This window comes from Eucyclogobius newberryi, unplaced genomic scaffold, assembly GCF_026437365.1.
Source record: "Eucyclogobius newberryi isolate DKJ021-1_F unplaced genomic scaffold, fEucNew1.0.hap1 SCAF_3, whole genome shotgun sequence".
Lineage (NCBI taxonomy): Eukaryota > Metazoa > Chordata > Actinopteri > Gobiiformes > Gobiidae > Eucyclogobius > Eucyclogobius newberryi.
The window spans coordinates 37,118,578-37,142,010 of NW_027315945.1; the positions used below are offsets into that span (position 1 = coordinate 37,118,578).

The 23,433-nt window shown below is 43.4% G+C and overlaps 1 protein-coding gene across 4 annotated transcripts in view; it reads left to right on the forward strand.

The window, feature by feature from the left end:
• The window catches only part of grik2 (glutamate receptor, ionotropic, kainate 2), a 472,281-nt gene that overhangs the window by 426,204 nt on the left and 22,644 nt on the right, over positions 1-23,433 (forward strand). Inside the window, exons 15-16 of one of the 4 annotated variants that reach the window (XM_072460040.1) lie at positions 7,713-7,963; positions 19,032-19,191. In XM_072460040.1, the coding sequence (XP_072316141.1) occupies positions 7,713-7,963; positions 19,032-19,148 (368 nt within the window). In that variant the 3' untranslated portion in view covers positions 19,149-19,191. Of the gene's footprint in view, positions 1-7,712; positions 7,964-9,286; positions 9,417-19,031; positions 19,192-23,433 lie in introns of those variants that run through there. The other 3 variants (XM_072460041.1, XM_072460042.1, XM_072460039.1) reach the window with 3 other exon arrangements.

Genomic DNA, 23,433 nt, shown 5'->3' on the forward strand with positions numbered 1-23,433 from the left:
ATTCTCTCATACTCTCATATCCTCATTCTCTCATACTCTCATATCCTCATTCTCTCATACTCTCATACTTTCATACCCTCATTCTCTCATACTCTCATATCCTCATTCTCTCATACTCTCATATCCTCATTCTCTCATACTCTCATACTTTCATATCCTCATTCTCTCATACTCTCATACTCTCATACCCTCATACTCTCATACTCTCATACTCTCATACCCTCATACTCTCATACCCTCATACTCTCATACCCTCATACTCTCATACCCTCATACTTTCATACCCTCATACTTTCATACCCTCGTACCCTCATACTCTCATACCCTCATACTCTCATACTTTCATACCCTCATACTTTCATACCCTCATACTCTCATACCCTCATACTCTCATACTCGTACCCTCATACTCTCAAACCCTTATACTCTCATACTCGTACCCTCATACTCTCATACCCTCATACTCTCATACTTTCATATCCTCATTCTCTCATACTCATAGTTTCATACCCTCATACTCTCATACCCTTATACTCTCATACCCTCATACTCTCATACCCTCATACCCTTATACTCTCATACTCGTACCCTCATACTCTCATACCCTCATACTCTCATACCCTCATACTCTCATACCCTCATACTCTCATACCCTCATACTCTCATACTCTCATACCCTCATACTCTCATACCCTCATACTCTCATACCCTCATACCCTTAAACTCTCATACTCGTACCCTCATACTCTCATACCCTCATACTCTCATACTTTCATATCCTCATTCTCTCATACTCATAGTTTTATACCCTCATACTCTCATACCCTTATACTCTCATACCCTCATACTCTCATACCCTCATACCCTTATACTCTCATACTCGTACCCTCATACTCTCATACCCTCATACTCTCATACCCCCATACTCTCATACCCTCATACTCTCATACCCTCATACTCTCATACCCTCATACTCTCATACTCTCATACCCTCATACTCTCATACCCTCATACTCTCATACCCTCATACCCTTAAACTCTCATACTCGTACCCTCATACTCTCATACCCTCATGCTCATACTCTAATACCCTCATACTAAAGGAGGGATTATAATTGAAGCATTTGTCCAGTGCCTCGTTAGCATTCGGCTGGTTCGATTTTTGACAAGTTCTTCTGAAGCTGTTGAAGACAAATCCTATTTACAACAAAAATTGTCCTTTCACTTCTTTTATCAAACAACCGACAGAGATGATACTTTATTGACAGATCCAGGGCCGGGAATTGGTCCTGCATTAAAAGAGCGTCTCCGTCACAGATAACGCTCCTGGTTTAGTTTCAGGATGGAGTACGGTTTGAGTCTGACCTTATTAAAGCGTGGCACGCGCCGACCCCCAGATGGCGACAGCACATGTTCATTATGTAGAACATGGCTGGGGTCACAAATATGTTCTGGGTGTTCTAGTGTGAGGTCTGAAACCGTCCAAGGCTTGAGCCACGATCTCTGAGCACCTCTGAACCAGGCGTCCCAGTGATGTTTCCATGACAACTGTGAAACATCTCAACTTTGTGAGAACAAACAACAGGACCCATGAACTATAATATAGTTCATGGGTCCTGTTGTTTATGTGGTCTTAAGGGGAAAATTAACCATGAAGAAAACATTCGTTGGCCAATGTGATTCTGAAACGGTTAGATTTACAAGGTTGAACATATCTTCAACTGACGTGCCTTTTGAGTCTGAATAATATCACCAAGACATATGAAAGACAGATGTGAGACAGATGTGAGACAGACAAAGACAGATGCGAGACAGATGCAGGACAGATGCAAGAATGATGCGAGACGGATGCGAGACGGATTCGAGACAGATGTAGGACAGATGCGAGACAGGTGTAGGACAGATGCGAGACAGACAAAGGCAGATGCGAGACAGACAAAGACAGATGCGAGACAGACAAAGACAGATGCGAGAATGATGCGAGACAGATGTAGGACAGACGCGAGACAGGTGCGAGACGGATGCGAGACAGATGTAGGACAGACGTGAAACACGTGTGAGACGGATGCAGGACAGACGCGAGACAGGTGTGAGACGGATGCAGGACAGATGCGAGACAGGTGTGAGACGGATGCAGGACAGGCGCGAGACAGGTGTGAGACAGATGCAGGACAGACGCGAGACAGATGTAGGACAGACGCGAGACAGGTGTGAGACGGATGTAGGACAGACGCGAGACAGGTGTGAGACGGATGCAGGACAGACGCGAGACAAGTGTAAGACAGATGCAGGACAGACGCGAGACAGGTGCGAGACAGATGCAGGACAGACACGAGACAGGTGTGAGACAACTGCAAGACGGACAAACAAGACAAATAAAAACAAAAAAGAGGCGTGGCAGGTCATTTGCATAGACACAACAGTTTTTAGACCTGACTTATTACAATTACAAAGAAATGAGAAAACAATAAAACAAAATGATGACAGGACAAACAGAACCAGAGTCGGCGATGAAGACGTGTCACCGCTTCTGAACGGGAAATATTTAGTCACTTCCGCTGCAATTTAGCAAACGTAAAAGTGAAGAAAAGCCCCAAAGCCGTGACGCTAAACCCACGCTCACTTCTGCACAACCGCTTCAGAGCCTTAACTCTATTATTCTGCATTAACTTTCAGACAAAACCAGATTTTCCCATTTGAACTGTAATTGTTTTTCCTCAGCTCGATCACTGCTGTGTTCCTGGAGCTTCAGAAAGGTTCGCTTGATTAAATGCATTTCTCTCTCACGGCGCCCGGAAAGAACCGCAAAACACTACGTTCTATACAGTAATTAAAGTATGGGAAAGTAAAGTTATGCCTATTTATAGCCCATTATTAAACCCTATGCAGATTGAATATTAAATAGACATAATTGCATCCTATTATCACATGTTATTACGTATAATTATTCTGTTAATTAGCCACTAATTGCTGTGTACCGATGTGTGCTAATGCTGTTTGTCTGCGAGATTAAGTTAGCGCCGCCACAGAAGAGAAGGGCTGCGGCACAATTACGGGCTAAAGTCACTCACGTTTGTTTTTTCTGAATTTAAATCGATTCGGTAAAATGCAGAATAGTGTGCGATGAAAGAGAGGTTATGTATCGTGCCCGAAACGCAATATACACCCTTTAATATTGAGTAAAACAATTTAAATTCATGAATGTGAAGCGGAAAAAAGTCAAAAGTCAACGTGGTCTTGGCAAATGAAAACATGTGATATCAGAGCCTGCAATTGGGTTTGACCTTATGTGTTTGTTTAGTTAATATTAGGGGGTTATAAATGTTGTCCACACAATAACGATGCCATGATACAAAAGGTCAAGGAAAATACAAAGGAAAATACTTTGTGCTTTATATTGATTTTGATACCACAATGATAATAAAATTCACTTTTTTTAGCGTTTTGTACAGTCATTTCTTTATTTTCCCACGTGGCCTCAGACACGTTCTGATAAAGGTCAAGGTCATTCTAAAACTGTTCAGGAAATGTCCAAATTTGTCCAATTTTGTCCCGTTTGCATGTTTTTTGTATTGGTATTTGTTCTATTCTGTCTAGTTTTTGTACCAGTTTAAGTGTTGATTAGTATTTGATTTTTGGTACTTTTCACAACTCTTCCCCAAAATACACACTTTTTTTGTAATAGAAAAGCAGATTAACTGACATATTTACTCAGAAAGGTCAAATTTGTTGCTTAGTTAGGGTTGGAAAGACTTAAAACCTTCTAATGACAAACATTTATAAAGGTTTATAAAGTCAATACTCTAACTGTACCTCTCTAGAACTACAAACTTTATTTCTGTTTTGGTGCTTGAAGCGCCCCCTACAGGTCAGACGACTCATTGAACTAAAATGCAGTTAATATAAATATTTAAAACAATTATCAGAGAATAGCACTTTTTTTGTTTAGGTTTATAATTTAACTTCCTGGTTGTGCTTGATGACATCACACTTTGGAAATTACCCAGCAAACACTGGGAAAAAACTCAACTAATGTCACATCATTATTTTTTTTAAATATATGAGAGCGACTTAATTTTGCTGAATTCATGTTTAGAGAGTCAAAAAAGTATTTTTTTGGTTTAAATTCTGCATAAACTTTGACTGGAATGAGCGTCCCTGGTGTGATGTCACTTCCTGTCATTTTTCTATAGATTTTTAACATTTTCTCCACAGATACCTGCTCGACTGGTGTAAAACTATAATTTATGTGTACAACAGGTACAAATACACCAAATATAGTCAGAATGTGAAAATCATAAAAACCTGTCACAGGCACTTTAATTAATCCCATCTATTGCATTGTGTCTTTTATTTTTAAATTACCTGCGTCTTCTCCAATGCTCATGAAAACCTTCCTGAACTGTTACAGAATGTCATCTGAAAGCGTCTCGTAGCAATAATAACATCTGTTCCCGTGATGCGAGCGCTTCCTCTTGAGCTGCTCATTTGTGCGCGTGCTAATGATGTGCTAGCGACACCCGCGCTAATGAGTCAACAGTCGAGCGTTTTCACCTCCCGATGTTACGCTTCTGACGAGGCGCAAAGGTAAAGAGTGTGACCGAGACCCCCGTGACGCTCGAGAATGTCATCTCGAGACCGCCACGACGCTCGAGAGCGCCGCGACGCTCGAGACCGCCGCGATGCTCGAGACCGGCGCGACACTCGGTGTGACGCTCGAGACCGCGAAGCTCGAGACCGCCGCGACGCAATGCTCGAGACCGCCGCGACGCTCGAGACCGCAACACTCGAGACCGCCGCAACGCGATGCTCGAGACCGCCGCGACGCTTGGCGTGACACTCGGCGTGACACTCGGCGTGACACTCGGCGTGACACTCTAGACTGCCGCGACGCTCAAGACCGCTGCGACGCTCGAGACCACTGAGACGCTCGAGACCACCCTCGAGACCGCCGCGATGCTCGAGACCACTGAGACGCTCGAGACCACCCTCGAGACCGCCGCGATGCTCGAGACCAACGCGATGCTCGAGACCGCCGCGACGTGATGCTCAAGACCGCTGCAACGCTCGAGACCACTGCGACGCTCGAGACCACCCTCGAGACCGCCGCAACCCTCGAGACCGCCGCAACCCTCGAGACCGCCGCGACGCTCGAGACCGCCGCGACGCTTAAGACCAACGCGACGCTCGAGACCGCCGCGACGCTCGAGACCACGCTCGAGACCACCCTCGAAACCGCCGCAACCCTCGAGACCGCCGCGACGCTTAAGACCAATGCGACGCTCGAGACCGCCGCGACGCTCGAGACCACGCTCGAGACCACGCTCGAGACCACGCTCGAGACCACGCTCGAGTCTGCCGCGACGCTCGAGACTGCCCCGACGCTCGAGACCGCCGCAACGCTCGAGACCGCCGCAACGCTCGAGACCGCCGCAACGCTCGAGACCACGCTCGAGACCGCCGCGACGCTCGAGACCGCCGCGACGCTCGAGACCGCCGCGACGCTCGAGACCGCCGCGACACTCGAGACCGCTGCAACGCTCGAGACCGCCGCGACGCTCGAGACCACGCTCGAGACATGGGAGAAGATGAACACGAGGCAGAAGCGAAGAAGTGTTTCTGATCTGGATTCACCTCGGGATTCCTCCAAAACTAAGAGTAACTGTACGTACGTGTGGACCAGGGCTGTATTGTATAGTACCCCACGAGGCAATACTCAGAACTTGATACGATACGCATCCTGATACATGGATATCCCTTAAAACCGATGTTAAAAGTTGACCATAATTACGTTTTGATGAAATAGAATAACACAATAAATTAGGATTTCATTTTAAAGGTTAGGATTAGGACAGTTTTTTACTATTCTCTCATTTTGATTTCATTTGGTGTATTTATACTGGTGTTTTTGGGCCACAACTTGAGTTTTCCTGCACGATCAGGAAGTCTTTCATCGCGGAAGGACACAAAATGAATGCGGCTGTGTTTGATGCCGTATTCATGTGAAAACTTTGATCCGACCTCCGACTCCGGCATGCTCAGGGCGGAATTTCTGCTCGAAAACTCGTGCGTTCCCCCGGTTTCCGTCACGTTGATAGGACTTTGTGATCGGAGGACACAGACTGAGAGGGATTTTGCTTTTACGCACTGATGGTTCTAGTCCGCCAATGAAGCACGTGGCACTGTAATCGAAAAAGCATCTTAAATAGTTAATTTGACACAGTAAGGCTTTTCACATATCTTTGTAACGAACTGATAATGAAACAAACATAGATAATTGAGTTAAATGTATGTAAATGTAAGTTATTTCTCCAGTTCCGTGTGTTTCGGGAGCTGCTGTCGTGAACGGGCTAATTTTGGGGGAAATCACGTAGATATTTCAAAGTTTCTACGGTGTCCTACGGGAAAGGTCTCATGGATTTTGTAATTGCCGTTATCAGACGCTCAAACGTCTTGGGTTACATTCCTAGCTTGCGTGGCTAGTTTGTCTCAGCTAGGTTTTTCATCTCCAGGCGTTTTACGCGATAAGCTTCCGATTTGTCTCGGTGTCATTGAGGTTTTAGCGTTCTTTACTCACAACAAGCAGGTCCAGAGTTGGCATTATGGGCCGAAGGGTCTTTCTGTGAAGGGTTTGAACGTTCCGGGTTTTTCCTCTGCACGGTCCTGTTTCTCCATCAGCACAAAAAACACGCAGATTTAGCAACATCATCCATCTCAGGTTAAATTACACGATTACTTTCTACTTGTCAGACTTTTCCACGTCAAGATTTGTGTCAGCGCTCCATCTATTGGCAGCAGACGTCATTGCCGCAAACACCAACACCAACAAACCAAAGCTAGCTTGCCCCAACGTGCTTGATTTGAACGGGTCCAGTGATGATTAATGGATTTAAAAATGGCTTCAGAGCTTTAATTTTGACGTCACAAATCTGGGGAATTCAAAGCCGCAGAAAGAAGACGGGGTCGTAACCAGGATTATTGAAACAAAACACAACTTCAGATGTGTTTTTGATGAGGGAATGAGGTGTTACGTCTCAAAAAAAGGGGTGGGATGGGTCAAATGCAGAGGACGACAAAGTGTACCAAACGCGTCAAACACAAACGGCGTCTTTACCGGATCAATCTGTCCAAGAAACGGCCGATGAAATGATAAACAAAACACAACTGCAGATGTGTTTTTGGTGAGGGGACAAGGGAATGAGGTGTTACGTCTCAAAAAAAGGGGTGGGATGGGTCAAATGCTTAGGACGACAAAGTGTACCCAATCCTCCCTGAAACTAACCAACACATCAAATACAAATGACATCTTTACGCGATCAATCTGTCCAAGAACCGTCCGCTGAAATGATAAATAAAGCACAACTTCAGATGTGTTTTTGATGAGGGAACAGTGTTGTATAAAAGGGGTGGGATGGGTCAAATGCAGAAGACAGGAGACAACAAAGTGTACCAAACCCTACCTGAAACTGAAAAACGCGTCAAATACAAATTACGTCTTTACGGGATCAAACTGTCCAAGAACCGTCCGCTGAAATGATAAATAAAACACAACTTCTGATGTGTTTTTGACGAGGGAACAGTGTTATGTAAAAGGGGTGGGATGGGTCAAATGCAGAAGACAGGAGACATCGAACACAAATGACGTCTTTACGGGATCGATCTGTCCAAGAACTGTCCGATGAAGTCATAACCACCGTCTTTTGCCCGCGCAGGCTCGCCGTACCGGGACAAGATGACCATCGCCATCTTGCAGCTGCAGGAGGAGGGCAAGCTGCACATGATGAAGGAGAAGTGGTGGCGAGGGAACGGCTGCCCGGAGGAGGAGAGCAAGGAGGCCAGCGCGTTGGGCGTGCAGAACATCGGCGGCATCTTCATCGTGCTCGCCGCCGGCCTCGTCCTGTCCGTGTTCGTGGCGGTCGGCGAGTTCCTGTACAAGTCCAAGCAAAACGCACAACTGGAAAAGGTAAGGAGACGAGCGTCTGTTTCGAGAGCGTTCAAATCACAACCGGGGACGCAGCGATATCGGGACAACCAGGAAGTAACTGCAACGTGACAAATGTGTGGGAAAAGTGGGGTTTATAAATTCTATCGGTTGTGTTCATGTTATGACGTTCTAAATTCTCCATAGTTTATGTTGAGCTGGAGGACACAATGTTAATGTTGTACTTTGCTTTTAAAAGGAGTTCAAAGATGGCACTGACTTTAGCGTCTTAGGCTGACACATTATCCAGTCCTGGTTTGGTCATGATCCAGTCCTGGTTTTGTCATGATCCAGTCCTGGTTTGAACATGATCCAACCCAGGTTTGCTCATGATCCAGTCCTGGTTTGGTCATGATCCAGTCCTGGTTTAGTCATGATCCAGTCCAGGTTTGGTCATGATCCAACCCAGGTTTGCTCATGATCCAGTCCTGGTTTGGTCATGATCCAGTCCAGGTTTGGTCATGATCCAGTCCTGGTTTGATCATGATCCAGTCCAGGTTTGGTCATGATCCAGTCCAGGTTTGGTCATGGTTTTGGTCAGTTCTAGGGCGAAGTCGCAGTCTCAAACTATGGACTAGATCTGCGCAAGATATCACAGTCAAATCGAAACGTCAAATCGAGTTTTAGATAAAGAATGTCTTCTGTAAAGAACAAAATATGGAAAATCTAGCTGTAGCTCTTGTTTAGACCTTTACCAACATGTTCTGAAATTAGTTGGTTAGTTAGTTAATTAACAAAATAGAACTAAGATGACATAAATATAGATACTGGATGAGACGTTAACATAGCATTTTCGTCACTTAAGCAATAAACTACAACATGAATTTAGCTTGAAAAAACAAAAAACGATCATTTTCAGTTTGGAAAATGTGTCCAAAATGTTGCTTTTGTCCTCTGTCCTCTTTGCGTTGACTTATCAAACTATGAAACATGAACACAACCGAACCTGAACCACAAGGACCACGATCCTTTGCTCTGTTTTAGAACCCGTTGGATACAAGAAAACGCTTGTATTGAACTCTTTTGAAACACGACAGGATCGACACGTGTCACTGGGACATTTGTAGAGATAAATTTGATCTTTTTGGGCCTGGATATCGCTGCATCCTCGCTCACGACGCACAGCATGATAGCAGAATTTCTTACCACTTTGAAAACCCGTGGAAAGCCGCACTTTTCACGGTGACGCTGACGACTCCGCTAACGGCCCGAGTCAGACCTGCCAAAATTTTGCAGTCAATCAATACAAATGCTTTGCTACTTTGCGGTACAATTAAGTCAGATCTTTTGGTTTTTATCACTTAGGCCCAATGGCGACCACAACGAGATAAGAAACGTGAGGAATTCTGCTGTCACCATGGAACCAAGCTAGACTTTAACCACCATCACAAATGACGAGCAGGACTAACACCAGACTAACCGTTTTTTCTTTTGGGTGTTTTTTTTTATCCCCACAATGTGCAAAAAAAATACAAACTAAAACTGTCGGAGGTGCCTGGGAACGCTTTAAACTTTAAACGTAAAGATATGATTTTGGCGAGAGAGGAGCCGCGCCAGAACTGCCACGTTTTTTTTTTTGACCATTTTTTTTTTTGCATTTGGTGCGCGGCGTATCGCAAGCGCGCCCTTCCACCACAGCTGCCAACCATCCCACTCTGCGACCGGCTCCATCTGCTTCCCCCTGGTTTTGTTGTCTTTTACTTTCTACGCCAAACAAATAAAAACACTCATGCTTTTTTTTTTTTTTTTTTTTTTTTGGGGGGGGGGGGATGTTTTTGATATTCTGATGTTGAGGTAAAGCCGGCAAACGTTGGCGGTCGAAACGTGGTCGAAAACGCCTGCGTGACGGAGGGCTGTTCGCTAGAATGTACGAGTTTACATTTTAGAAACTATTTTAGCACAAAGAGCAGACCTATATTTTCTGTAGAGTTTATTTGTATTGTGTAAATAGGAATGTAAGCCTGTTATAAGATGAAAACGTTTAAAAGTAGTTAAGTCAGTGGCGTGCGGTCATGGCAATCAAGGCAAGCAGTGATTGACCAAGAAAATCTAAGGTTACCGTGTGTCACAAGTATATTTAAATTGGTCCAGAATATATTCAAATAAGTCTGTTTTCCTGTCACTTCTGCTGCTGAAGCTTCCAGAAGTCACAGTGTCTTTCAGTGGCCTCTACATGTCGCTGAGCAGTACTGCAGGAAGCTTGGTTCTTCTTCTCCTGCAGCTGCGCAGTCTTTTACAACTGGCCTGTTTTGAGCTGAAAACGATGGGCTATTTAAAAAGGAAGAACATTTATTTAAAAAGGAAGAACATTTAAAAATAGTTGACTGTACTTTTTATTCACATTAGTTAAAATCCTAACTTCACAAAGCAAAATAATATAGATTGTTTTCTGTCGTTTGAGGCATCGTAATTGTGTTTTAGTCCTATGTATGAATTGGGTTTGTCTTTTATTTTATTTGTTTAGTTTGTTTTCAGAGGGAAAGTGCGCATTAATAAACATATCAATGTAAATGTATGCAAATGAGGCAAAAGGCCAGTTTGTAATAGACTCTAAATGTAATAGTTCATGTAAAAGTCACAATGTAAATATGGAAAAAAGACATTCACAATTATATATTTATCGCTATAAAATTAAGAGGATTTTTGTGGTTAAATGAGTCCTTTTCAATAAAACAAAACTCACAAGATTCTGTGCATGTTGTGATTCTCAGATGTTATTTTCAATCTAGTCTACCTCAGTTTGTAACAACCATTTTGAACATTGGATAACTTTTTGGATTTCTACGATTTGATGTGTGAATATAACACGCATCCTGATGATAAACTATAAAATGCTGATCAGTTTGTTAAACGGTTTCACTGGGAATGTTCCAAATTATGGCATTTAAACATCTTAAACTGTCTTTCATTTATTCATTTACAATTTTTCTGTCACTTTGCTCTCAACACGTTAAAAACAACATTCATAGATTTATTTATATCTAAACCTGACATATTACATTTTAATATTCTACTTTTAGTTTTTCAGACCTCAAATACTAAATGTGTCGTTCAAATTACTTTTAAGTATCAAACACATCAAAAAAAAAAAAAAAAAAGAACTTTAAAACTGGCTTTCTTTTTTTTTCTAATCCAAATATGTAATTTTTTTGCATTTTTACACATGAAATAATGAGTTCATATATGTAAAGATCACATGATGAGAACTCTTACTACAGAAAGCAAATGTTATTTCTTGAAATGTAATATTAAATCTTATTCGCCGGCAGTTTCTCGCCCTAAAGTCATAGTGTCCCCTTTAAAATGCCTGTGACAGGTTTTTACAATTTTCTAATGTTGACTTTATTCAGTATATTTATTCCTGTTGAACATATAAATGATAGTTTTACACCAGTCGAGCTGGTATTAGTGGAGAAAACGTTGAAAAATCTGTAGAAAGTGACAGGAAGTGACATCACACCAGGGACACTCATTCCAGTCAAAGTTTATGCAGAATTTACACAAAGAAACCACTTTTTTAACTCTCTCAACATTAATTCAACAAAATAAAATTGCTCTCTTACATTTATATTTGTGAAAATAAAAAAAATAGTGACATTAGATGAGTTTTGGCCCAGTGTTTGCTGGGTAATTTCCTAGCGTGATGTCATCAATTACAAACAGGAAGTGAATTTGAAAACCTAAAAAATGTGCTATTCTGGGATATTTTGTTCCATATTTTTAAGCAAAATTCTAAATATATTTATCTTAACTGCATTTTAGTTCAATAAGTCGTCCGACCTGTAGTGGGCAATATAATCTGTAGGGGGCGCTTTACTCTCGTCAATATTGTCACATGCTCTCGCGACATTCTCTCTTTCCCGCACATTTCATTGCAGTTCAGGCTCATTTAAAGTGTTCTGAACAATCTTTAAAACCGCGTCGCTCGTTTGAACCGTTATTGACCCACTCACCGACGCAACATGACGTTTCGTGTTCAAAACGGGCTCTTCTTGCCCCAAGCGTTTGACCCAACGACCCGTTTCCGACACAGCGGTTGTGAAGCGTATGAACTGACCGTGTCGCGCGCGAGTTTGTCGGCGCGAGCTCCCAGATGTTCATCCAGATGGGCGTCGTTAAGGCTTCCTCCAACGCCGCGTCGTGTCGAATCGAGCGTATTGACGAAGGCGGTGTTTAACGATCCCGCGCTCAAGAGTCGCCCGCGTCGCCCGCGTCGCCGATTAAGGCCGCGGGTTAAGCGAGAGAACAAGACGAGGACGATATCGATGATGTGTGCGTTTTTTGGAAAGGACGCTGCAGGTCTCGACGCTCGATTCAGATTGTTTTCAGACAGGCGGTTCACGTTGAAATGTGAGAACCCGAGAGCCCTGAAGCGTCCCTTGTGGGAATACGACAAAACTAGAGGAAACACCATTTACGCTATAATTGTTGTTATCTTTTTAATTTGAGGGGCAAAAGTTGATATTTTTCAGGGTGAAACGTCTCTTTTCGTAGCTTCGCTGCTGTCGTCCGTCAGGCGCTTTGGACGGTTTATCTGTTTAAATCCCGTCTTTTCCATTTGAATAAAAAGTGGCGCCCGTTTCATTCCAGAGCAGAAGTCACGATAAATGGGATCCGTTGAGACTGCCGTCACCTAGCAACAGAACGGGCTTGAATCAGACTTAGTGCCATGTGTGAATGAGGCCCAGGTCGCATTTGGGCCGTTCACGCTGCCATGGAAACATCAGAGCTTGGTCACATTTGGGCCGAAAAAGAATCAGATCTTGACCTGCAGCGTGGTCGTTCAGGTCGTCACGGTAACAGAGTCCACGGTCACTTCTTGATTAATCGGCGAGTGTTCTTGCGATGAAGCGATTGGCAGTTTAAGGCGAGACACTGCAGGTCAATTTGTCCAATCTGGTTCTTAAAAATGTTTTATTATTTCAATTAATTCACTTTATATGTAGATTTTTCAAGCCGTTTTCTCAAAATACGTTTTCCTCCCACAAACTCATAAAGCAGCCGCTACACGCACCAAACTTTACAATCTTGAGCTTAACAAGGTTTTAACGAAACGTACAGAAGGATTTGTTATGATCTAATTCTAGACTTGATTTATTAAAGGTTTAAGACTAAAACATTTTTTTTTGCCACATTTTCAATCAGATCTAGTTTTCTCAAAAACAAAATAAGAAATCTCTGTAAATATTTTTGTGTCTAATCCGTCAACAAAATGAATCAAGATGTTTAAACCTGGCGCTGTCCATTTTTCAGATTTTAATACAAAAAATGTGAACAATTTTGGCAATTTTTACACAGAAAAATGCCTTATTTCTACATGAAAATATGAAAAAAATAAATTTTCAAATTGATAGCTTTGAATTTTAGATTGTTTCCTGTTCACCTGCAGCGTCTTGCAAAAAAACTGTGAAAATCAGATTTTTACTAAATTCAAACAAAGCTAAAGTAACGCTTTTTTCCCTTCATTTTTTCACTATTGTTTTTACATATATTTCATTTTATCATAATATTTTGCTACGGGAAAAAGAGTTTAATGAATGATACACAGTTTTCAGAAAACAAATTGAATGCGATATTTGCTCATTCTACATTAGCTTAATATTTGAATCATAAAATATTACAAAAAAGACATATAGTACATACATTACTGCGTATTCTGGCTGCATATTTTATTTGTGTATGTAATGTTTAGCACAATTACAGGTCTATTGCAGTACATGTCTGTATTCATCGTAACATTAAGAGTAGATCCATAATATTCAGAACAGTGATTGACGTATATTATTCTATTTCACGTCATCCTATATTAAATCATAAAATGGACGTGACATAAATAAATATCACAAATATCCTCAAACTGCAAATATAAGTTTGTAAATGTAAACTCATTTCCCGCGCAGCTCCTCCATTAGCGCAGGCGGCGACACGAGCGTCCGCGCCATGTTTGCCGGCAGTTTTCCTCCGAATCGAGACTGGATTTATCTGCAATAACAGAAGCGGCCCAAACACAAGACACGAGCGGCCCGAACACGAGCGGCCCGAACAAAAGCGGCCCGAACACAAGCGGCCCATCGCTCTCACAACCAGGAAAATCAGGGTTAAATATAAAGACGTTTCAGTGAACACCGACACTGCGCGAGGACGAAGGGCTGGGCCATGTTGACTACAGCGTATATATATATTTCAATGTTTCTTGTTTTTTCCATGGGTCGTTTTCTTTTAAAAGTGTGTAAAGCGTAAAAATAATGAGGTTGAATGAGGTTCGAGTATTGCACAAAACGTGAATAGATACAGTTCATTAATTTCAATGTAGAAGAGCTGCGGCTCAAGGGCAAACGCAGCCTTTAGGAGTCATATCGCACCAAATAAAGAGACAAAAAGCAGCATAAAGTGATCCAACAGCATGAATTTATGGGAAAAAAGACTGGATTGCGCTTCGTCTTGAATCAGTTATGTTTAAAATACACATGATTAGTCTTAAAAAGAGGCGAAAAGCTGTGTTTTCTCTTGACTCACTGCGATGGATCAAACACAAACCTTCAGATAAATCACTTTAAACAGTTTTCTTCATCACTTTATAATAAGCTGTAATAAAACATAGACACAAATCTTGAAATAGTTTATTTTTATGATATTATGTTTTATTAATGTTATTTGTTAAAGTTTCAGAATGATTCATACTTAGTAACTACTTAATTCATTGGTCAGGAGTCGAGGTTAATGTTTCCAAGCCTGAATTAAGCTTCGTTAAGGCTTTTAAAAGTGTGGTTATTATAAAGTGTTGCACAGTTTTCTTATAGACGGCGTTCTCGCTCTATTGTGTCACAGTTTTCATGTAATCTCGTTGACGATATTGGCCACTTCTGACCGCTCACTCTTTGATGGATGCGCACGACTGTCACGAGACGCCCCCTTCTGGTTCCACCGTGGAATTGAAAAAAAGCCAAACAAACGCTGGACTGCGGCGAGCTCGAGCCGTCCGGCCTGGAAAACCCCGTCACCGCCACGTTCTGCTTTTCATTCCCCAATTTGAGTCATTTACCGCCAATGTCCCGACAACAAAAAAACATGCTTTTACTTTGTTATGAACAAAAACAGTTTCTTAACTTTTATGTTTGGACAGAAGTGGCATTTTACCCCCGTATTATTACAAAAACATTAAATATTGCCCTAAAGTCATGTTTTTCTAAAAAAAATATACTAATTCCGTCATAATTAGTCGATTCTGTTGCCACTGCAGAAAGTCTATTGCAAATGTAGAATTTAGTGGAAAAAGTCAAACTTACAAGTGCCATCTTCATCTAATTATTAATTATTTTAGCTTTTCAACCTTGTAAAAATGGGCCATGTGAGTCAGAATATGGCACTTGGGGCTGAGAGCTGATTGTGGTGACGAATGCTCCACTTTAGTGTCTGAAACAGCAGCTAGCGGCTAACGATCTGGAGCTGTGCTAGCGGCTGACGATCTGGAGCTGTGCTAGCGGCTAACGATCTGGAGCTGTGCTAGCGGCTAACGATCTGGAGCTGTGCTAGCGGCTAACGATCTGGAGCTGTGCTAGCGGCTAACGATCTGGAGCTGTGCTAGCGGCTAACGATCTGGAGCTATGCTAGCGGCTGACGATCTGGAGCTGTGCTAGCGGCTAACGATCTGGAGCTGTGCTAGCGGCTAACGATCTGGAGCTGTGCTAGCGGCTGACGATCTGGAGCTGTGCTAGCGGCTAACGATCTGGAGCTGTGCTAGCGGCTAACGATCTGGAGCTGTGCTAGCGGCTAACACGAGAGAGTTAGAAATGCTAAAACACTTCCTCGTTTCACTCTGTGAGAGTTGAGGCTTTCCAGCTTTAAAACAAACCTTTGAACAAACCTTTAAGTTCGGTGCTGACTCAAATTGGGGAATGTCCCTTCTCCTTCTCCATGGCAACTTAAGTTTAAGGCCATACTACGCGACATTCCGGCCAACATCTCCATGGAGACGAGCATAGCGCACCTTCAACGTAAACACAACGCGCTGTAATTGACATTGCATTCGCCCCTTTTTACGCGATTAAAGCCCCGTCCGCGTAACGCCTTTTAATGCCGGCTGACTTTTGGAACGCAAGGCTAAACAAACTTATCTTCGGTTGCCATGACGCAGGCCTCCGCGGTAGCCATCCTTTATAATTGCCGCTCCCACAGTCCAGCGCTAATGGCTGTATAATTAGACTAATGGGACAAACACGCGTCTCTTTTGTTGCTTTGTGAAATCCACCCTGTGTTTCCACTGCTCGCGGGTGTAACTGCACATAATTAAATCGCACCTTCTACGTCTCTTTACAATGTGTTTTTTCCTCCCTTTTTTCTTCCTTTTTGTCCGCTCGTATCTCGGCGCGTCGCGGTGAAAAACGTTGCGCTAAGCATCTCTTTGTTGTTCGACGCGCGCAGGCTCGACGGCGCGCACACACACGCCGCAATTTGCATTTTATAATTACTTGTGTTCTGTAACACTAGAACGGACCTAAAATAGCAGCTAGCGTCGTGGCTAATGGGATGAGCCGCGCCTCCTCTGATGCAGCCGAGACTGTTAATAGTGTTTTAAAAAGCTTGTTTTAAACGGGCCGAGTGTGAGTGTGTGTGTTTTGGAGATTAATGTATTTACTAAAGCCAGATTGTAATACATCATACAGAGCTTTGTCATATGGAGATATATATATATATAAACACTTGTCAACGTTTTAATAAAAGACTTAACAACACTTGACTCCTAATTTAACTGCGTGCGCAAACATGTTCTTTTGTCAATGTTCCTTATGCTTTGATTCACGGCTTCATGGGCCAGTATTTTTTAAAAGATGGTCATGAAATGCGGTTGCAAGTGTGACAATAACAAATAATATCACATATAAGTCACTCCGGAGCATAAGTATATAAGTATAAATATTAAGTATAAGTCGCACCCCGGCCAAAACTATGAAAAAAGGTGCTACTTAAAGTCCTGAAAATACGGTAGCAAGTTATAGTTTCAGCCGCACTCTGCTGCAGCGACACATCGGATCAACAGATTTAAACCGATTTAGTTGTTGCCGTCCGACCGCTCCGAGAAAGGCAAACGGGACGACAGCGCCACCTGCAGTCCGGCCTCGTCAGAACCGCGTCCCAGGTGTGAGAGAGTCGTCGTGCCCCCTCGTCCCGGTCTACGGTCACGGCCATCGGTGTGAGAGAAACACCTGGGACGCGGTTCTGAAAAGGCCGGACTGCAGGTGGCGCTGTCGTCCAAGTTAGAGGACAACTATAACGGATATGACCAAATTGTGTGTATATATTCGGTCAATATATTTAGTATACGTTTAGTTTTTATCGTATTTAGTATTTTTTTTATTCTTACCTTTTTATTATTTTTTTGTTGTTTCATGTTGCACCTTATCACAGAAGACAGTTTATAGTTCGTGAATCATGTTTTTATTCACTGACATTGGAATTAAACCTTTTTCTGATTCTAATGTCAGTGTAACATCTCGAAAAAGGCAGCAAAGTGCACCTGAAACTATAAATATATGTTCAAATCGGAGTACAGGGTTAGGGGGGTAGGGGTTAGGGGTTAGGGGTTAGGGGTTAGGGGTTAGGGGTTAGGTCCAGGGGTGGAAAGAAACTAAATTCAAACACTTTACTGTGAATCATGTTGCTCAAATCACTAACAATTTTAGAACTTTGAGTAGTATTTCAATGCGTACATTTGCATAAGTACTCATTTGGCAGCAGTATTTGTAATTGAGTACATTTTTAGCCATAAAGTACTTCTACTTCAGTACACATTTTCAGCTCTCTTTCCACCTCCGGTTGATTAATAATGTGTAAGTTGAATAACCCTGCCACTGACCGCTATTAAAACTAAATTTGGGGCTCATGAGAAATTTGTTTTGAAGTCAACAAAATATAAATATTAACAAATGTGAAACAATCGTTGCTCCTGAACACCTCACAGACTCTGGAATGTTCTGTCATCCTCATGCTTCTGCCACAGCCTCTTTTACACAGTCTGATCACACACTCACCTTTTATGAATGAAGGGTTTTAAATGTGTTTACTCAGATCTAAAACCCAACAAAAGTGTCCTTGAGTGAAAAAATATCCTTTTACAAATACACGGACCTACGCTGCAAACACAAGTTGGCACAATGTTCGCCTTACTCCAGTTTCTCTGCAACTGTTTTTTTGGATTAATCTTTAGAAGAGACATATTTGTGACAGTGTAATTTGAAAAGAAACTCTGCGTCATTCAAAGACTGTCCGTACTTTACTTAAGTCTCTTCTGATCTTCTCAAAGTTGTGAAAACATAAGTCATTATTTCTACTTCATGAAGTTTTGCTATCATGCCCTTCTATGTTTGTGCCAGTTTTTATTCAACACAAACGATTCTCTTTGTGTGAATTCGACCAACAGACATAGAAGGTACATTAGACTTAAGTTTCTGTGTAAAAGGGGCTGACGTTTGCCATGGTTGTCCACCCTCCCCCTTCTGCTCCCTCTTTCCTCCTCCTCTGATTCCATCTCTGGTCCTTCTCAAATCATCCCTCTTTGGTCCTTCTCTGATTGCTTCTCTGGTACTTCTCTCTCTGGTCATTCTTCTCTGGCCCTTCTCTAATCCCTCTTTGGTCTTTGTCTGGTCCTTCTCCGATTTCTTCTCTGATCCTTCTCTGGTCCTCTTCTGGTCCCTCTCTGGTCCTCTTCGGGTCCTTCTCTGATTCCTTCTCTGATTCTTCTCTGGTCGTTTTCTGGTCCCTCTTTGGTCCCTCTTCTGGTCCCTTTCTCATTCCTTCTCTGATTCTTCTCTGGTCCTCTTCTGGTCCCTCTTTGGTCCCTCTTCTGGTCCCTTTCTCATTCCTTCTCTGATTCTTCTCTGGTCCTTCTCTCATTCCTTCTCTGATTCTTCTCTGGTCCTCTTCTGGTCCCTCTCTGGTCCTTCTCTGGTCCTTCTCTGATTCTTCTCTGGTCCTCTTCTGGTCCCTCTCTGGTCCTTCTCTGGTCCTTCTCTGATTCTTCTCTGGTCCTCTTCTGGTCCCTCTCTGGTCCTAGCTCGTGGTGCGTCTTTTGCCCCCGTCCATGCTCCTCCCTGTCCTGCTGCTTCTCCTGCTCTTCCCTCGCTTCCTGCCCATGGCCGAGGCTTCTGCTGTGGCTGCTGCTGCTGACTAACCTGCCTGAAGGAGGCGCTCTGACCCACGGACGCCGCCTGTGTGTGAGGAACCATCTCATCGCCGCAAGCACACACACAAATTACATTTTTTTATGAATATTCATGTAAAAAGTTGGAATGTTTGCTAATGTTTCTTGTAGCGTTACTGGCCCGGGATACAAACCAACGTCATGCAGGGCAGATACCACGTGGATGTCAGGGCAGATACCACGTGGATGTCAGGGTAGATACCACGTGGATGTCAGAGCAGATACCACATGGGTGTCAGGGCAGATACCACATGGATTTCAGGGCAGGGCAGATACCACGTGGATGCCAGGGTAGATACCACATGAATGTCAGAGCAGATACCACATGGATGTCAGAGCAGATACCCCATGGATGTCAGGGCAGATACCACGTGGATGTCAGAGCAGATACCACGTGGATGTCAGGGCAGATACTACGTGGATGTCAGAGCAGATACCCCATGGATGTCAGGGCAGATACCACGTGGATGTCAGAGCAGATACCACGTGGATGTCAGGGCAGATACTACGTGGATGTCAGAGCAGATACCCCATGGATGTCAGGGCAGATACCACGTGGATGTCAGAGCAGATACCACGTGGATGTCAGGGCAGATACTACGTGGATGTCAGAGCAGATACCCCATGGATGTCAGGGCAGATACCACGTGGATGCCAGGGTAGATACCCCATGGATGTCAGGGTAGATACCACTTGGATGTCAGGGCAGATACCACGTGGATGCCAGGGTAGATACCCCATGGATGTCAGGGTAGATACCACGTGGATGTCAGGGCAGATACCACGTGGATGTCAGGGCAGGGCAGATACCACGTGGATGTCAGGGCAGGGCAGATACCACGTGGATGTCAGGGCAGATACCACGTGGATGTCAGGGCAGATACCACGTGGATGTCAGGGCAGATACCACGTGGATGCCAGGGTAGATACCCCATGGATGTCAGGGTAGATACCACGTGGATGTCAGGGCAGATACCACGTGGATGTCAGGGCAGGGCAGATACCACGTGGATGTCAGGGCAGGGCAGATACCACGTGGATGTCAGGGCAGGGCAGATACCACATGGATGTCAGGGCAGATACCACGTGGATGTCAGGGCAGATACCACATGGATGTCAGGGCAGATACCACGAGGGTGTCAGGGCAGATACCACATGGGTGTCAGGGCAGATACCACGTGGATGTCAGGGCAGATACCACGTGGATGTCAGGGCAGATACCACGTGGATGTCAGGGCAGATACCACGTGGATGTCAGGGCAGATACCACGTGGATGTCAGGGCAGATACCACGTGGATGTCAGGGCAGATACCACGTGGGTGTCAGGGCAGATACCACGTGGATGTCAGGGCAGATACCACGTGGATGTCAGGGCAGATACCACGTGGATGCCAGGGTAGATACCACGTGGATGTCAGGGTAGATACCACGTGGGTGTCAGGGCAGATACCACGTGGATATCAGGGCAGAGACCACGTGGATATCAGGGCAGGGCACTACATTGCTTCTATTATAGCTTTTTCAATGGCTTTTCAGGAAGATATAATTTAATCTGATCTGAAAAGCTAGAATTGCCTAGGAACTTATGTAATACTAAGAATCTGGGCACTCAATGTATGTTTCCTTGGAGTTTACATTTGTTTACATTAGCAACTAGAAGCAATATGACCGCAGGTAGCAAAAAACGATACTGAAACTGGATTATCTGGTGCTTAAGGAAAATTCCCATTCATTTTTCAAATATTTACACTTTTAAAGAGTTTGTAGCCACAACAGGGTCTATACCTAACTAATGAACATAACATGATCATATTCAATCAAAAAGTAATTTTCATAATCATAATAATGAATGTAATTATGACTTTGCCCCAAATCCCTCTTTCAACAGAAATGGTGGGTTAATTATATATAAATCGCATTTTTGCGAAGCCCAAAATCACAACAGCAGTATCCTCACAGGGCTGAACTAAATTATTGGTTTTTGCCATCAGAAAGTTTTAAAACAGGGAAAGAGTCATGTTTAGGGTTTGTCCTAAAACTGTCCTAGCATCCCTTGTCCTTAGACCGTCCTCTGTAGGAAAAACTACAAAAAACAAGTGAAAAAGTAGAAGCACAGTGAAGGAGAGATCCTACTCTTACGGACCAGGACTGAACCGGGACTGAACCGGGACTGAACCAGGACTGAACTAGGACTGGAGCATTTCCATTTCCAGATAAGAGCTTTTAGAGCCTGAAAAACTCCAGACAGAGGGACACAGGCTCGTCTAGAATAGGTCATAGTAAAATCTCCCCTTCAGTTTTCGATACTATAGACTATACTTAGGCCGTGGCAGAGACGAGTCAAACTCATGGACAAACGAGGAATCCACTCAACGTTGCATTTTGTTTCAGAAATACATCTTAGATTCTAGAAGTCTTTTGGACATTGGGCTGCTTGTGTCAAACATCAAGTTTTCAAAAAGAAGAAAATCCCGCCCACCGTTGTCCTCCTTCCACGTAACTCTATTTACGCGCTTCTTACTTTCACTGGCCGTATTGTCCTCCTCCACCGCCCATGAGTCTTTGTGCAGTCTGGATTCCTCCATGGACCATCACCACTCCATTGGTGTTTTTCACGTTGTGCAATCACGACAACATCGGCGCATTGCCATTACCAAGAGTTATCTACAGACACATTCAGATTCATTTTTCTCTTTATGATAATGCAATCACCGAGCAAAAATGTTCCTCATCACGATCCTCAGACGCAGTGACGGCCGGAGCTTCTGCCTCGCGCAATTATAGGTTCTTTACAAAAACTGGTCTTGGTCCTTTTGTTACAGTTTGGAGGATGTTGAGACTGCCAGACCTGACTATAATATGTACATTTCTCCTGCAGTTCTAACCCTAAACCCTAACCCTAACCCTAACCTCCTTACCCAAACCCCCTAACCCTAACCCCCTAACCCTAACTATAACCCTAAGTACATTTCTCCTGCAGTCCAAACCATAACCCCTAACTCTAACTCTAACCCTAACCCCCTAACCCCCCAACCCCTAACTCCCTGACTCTAACCCTAACCCAAACTGCCAAACCTGACTATAATGTGTACATTTCTCCTGCAGTTCTAACCTTAACCTCTAATCCCTAACCCTAACCCCTAACCTCTAACCCTAACCCCTAACCCCTAACCCAAAATAGCACTGAGCCAGAGGAATTAAACCCAGGGACTGAACCAGGTTCATCAAAGTTTGATGTAGATGTTGGGCCCCTGGAACCATTCTCCTGAGTCACATCCCGGCCATTTAAACCTTTAATCACTGTTCTTATGTTACAATGTTTTTTATTGTAATGTTCCTGGTTTCTAATTGGAACACTATATGTTTACTAAAAATACAAGAACCTACACAACTAGTCTAATGTTGTTCATGACTGATGCATTTCTGATACATCCCTGTGGAAAGACGAATCCCGTGGTCATGAATGAGACCTCAGTGTTTTTGAGAAGGGTCAAATCATTGGCATCAAGTCGAGAAAACATCTAAAGAGAAGCAGAAACTAATGTACTACAGATCTGAACTGAAGTGAAAGAAGAACAATGACACACTGAAGATCTGTGTGTGAGGAACAATGACACGCTGAAGATCTGTGAGGAACAATGACACGCTGAAGATCTGTGTGAGGAACAATGACACGCTGAAGATCTGTGTGAGGAACAATGACACGCTGAAGATCTGTGTGAGGAACAATGACACGCTGAAGATCTGTGAGGAACAATGACACGCTGAAGATCTGTGTGAGGAACAATGACACACTGAAGATCTGTGAGGAACAATGACACACTGAAGATCTGTGTGAGGAACAATGACACACTGAAGATCTGTGTGAGGAACAATGACACGCTGAAGATCTGTGTGAGGAACAATGACACGCTGAAGATCTGTGTGAGGAATAATGACACGCTGAAGATCTGTGTGAGGAACAATGACACGCTGAAGATCTGTGTGAGGAACAATGACACGCTGAAGGTCTGTGTGAGGAACAATGACACGCTGAAGATCTGTGTGAGGAACAATGACACGCTGAAGATCTGTGTGAGGAACAATGACACGCTGAAGATCTGTGTGTGGAACAATGACACACTGAAGATCGTGAGGAACAATGACACGCTGAAGGACACGCTGAAGGTCTGTGTGAGGAATAACGACACACTGAAGATCTGTGTGACGGTGTATTAATTCTACTACTGCACTTTGTATATATGTGTGTATTTT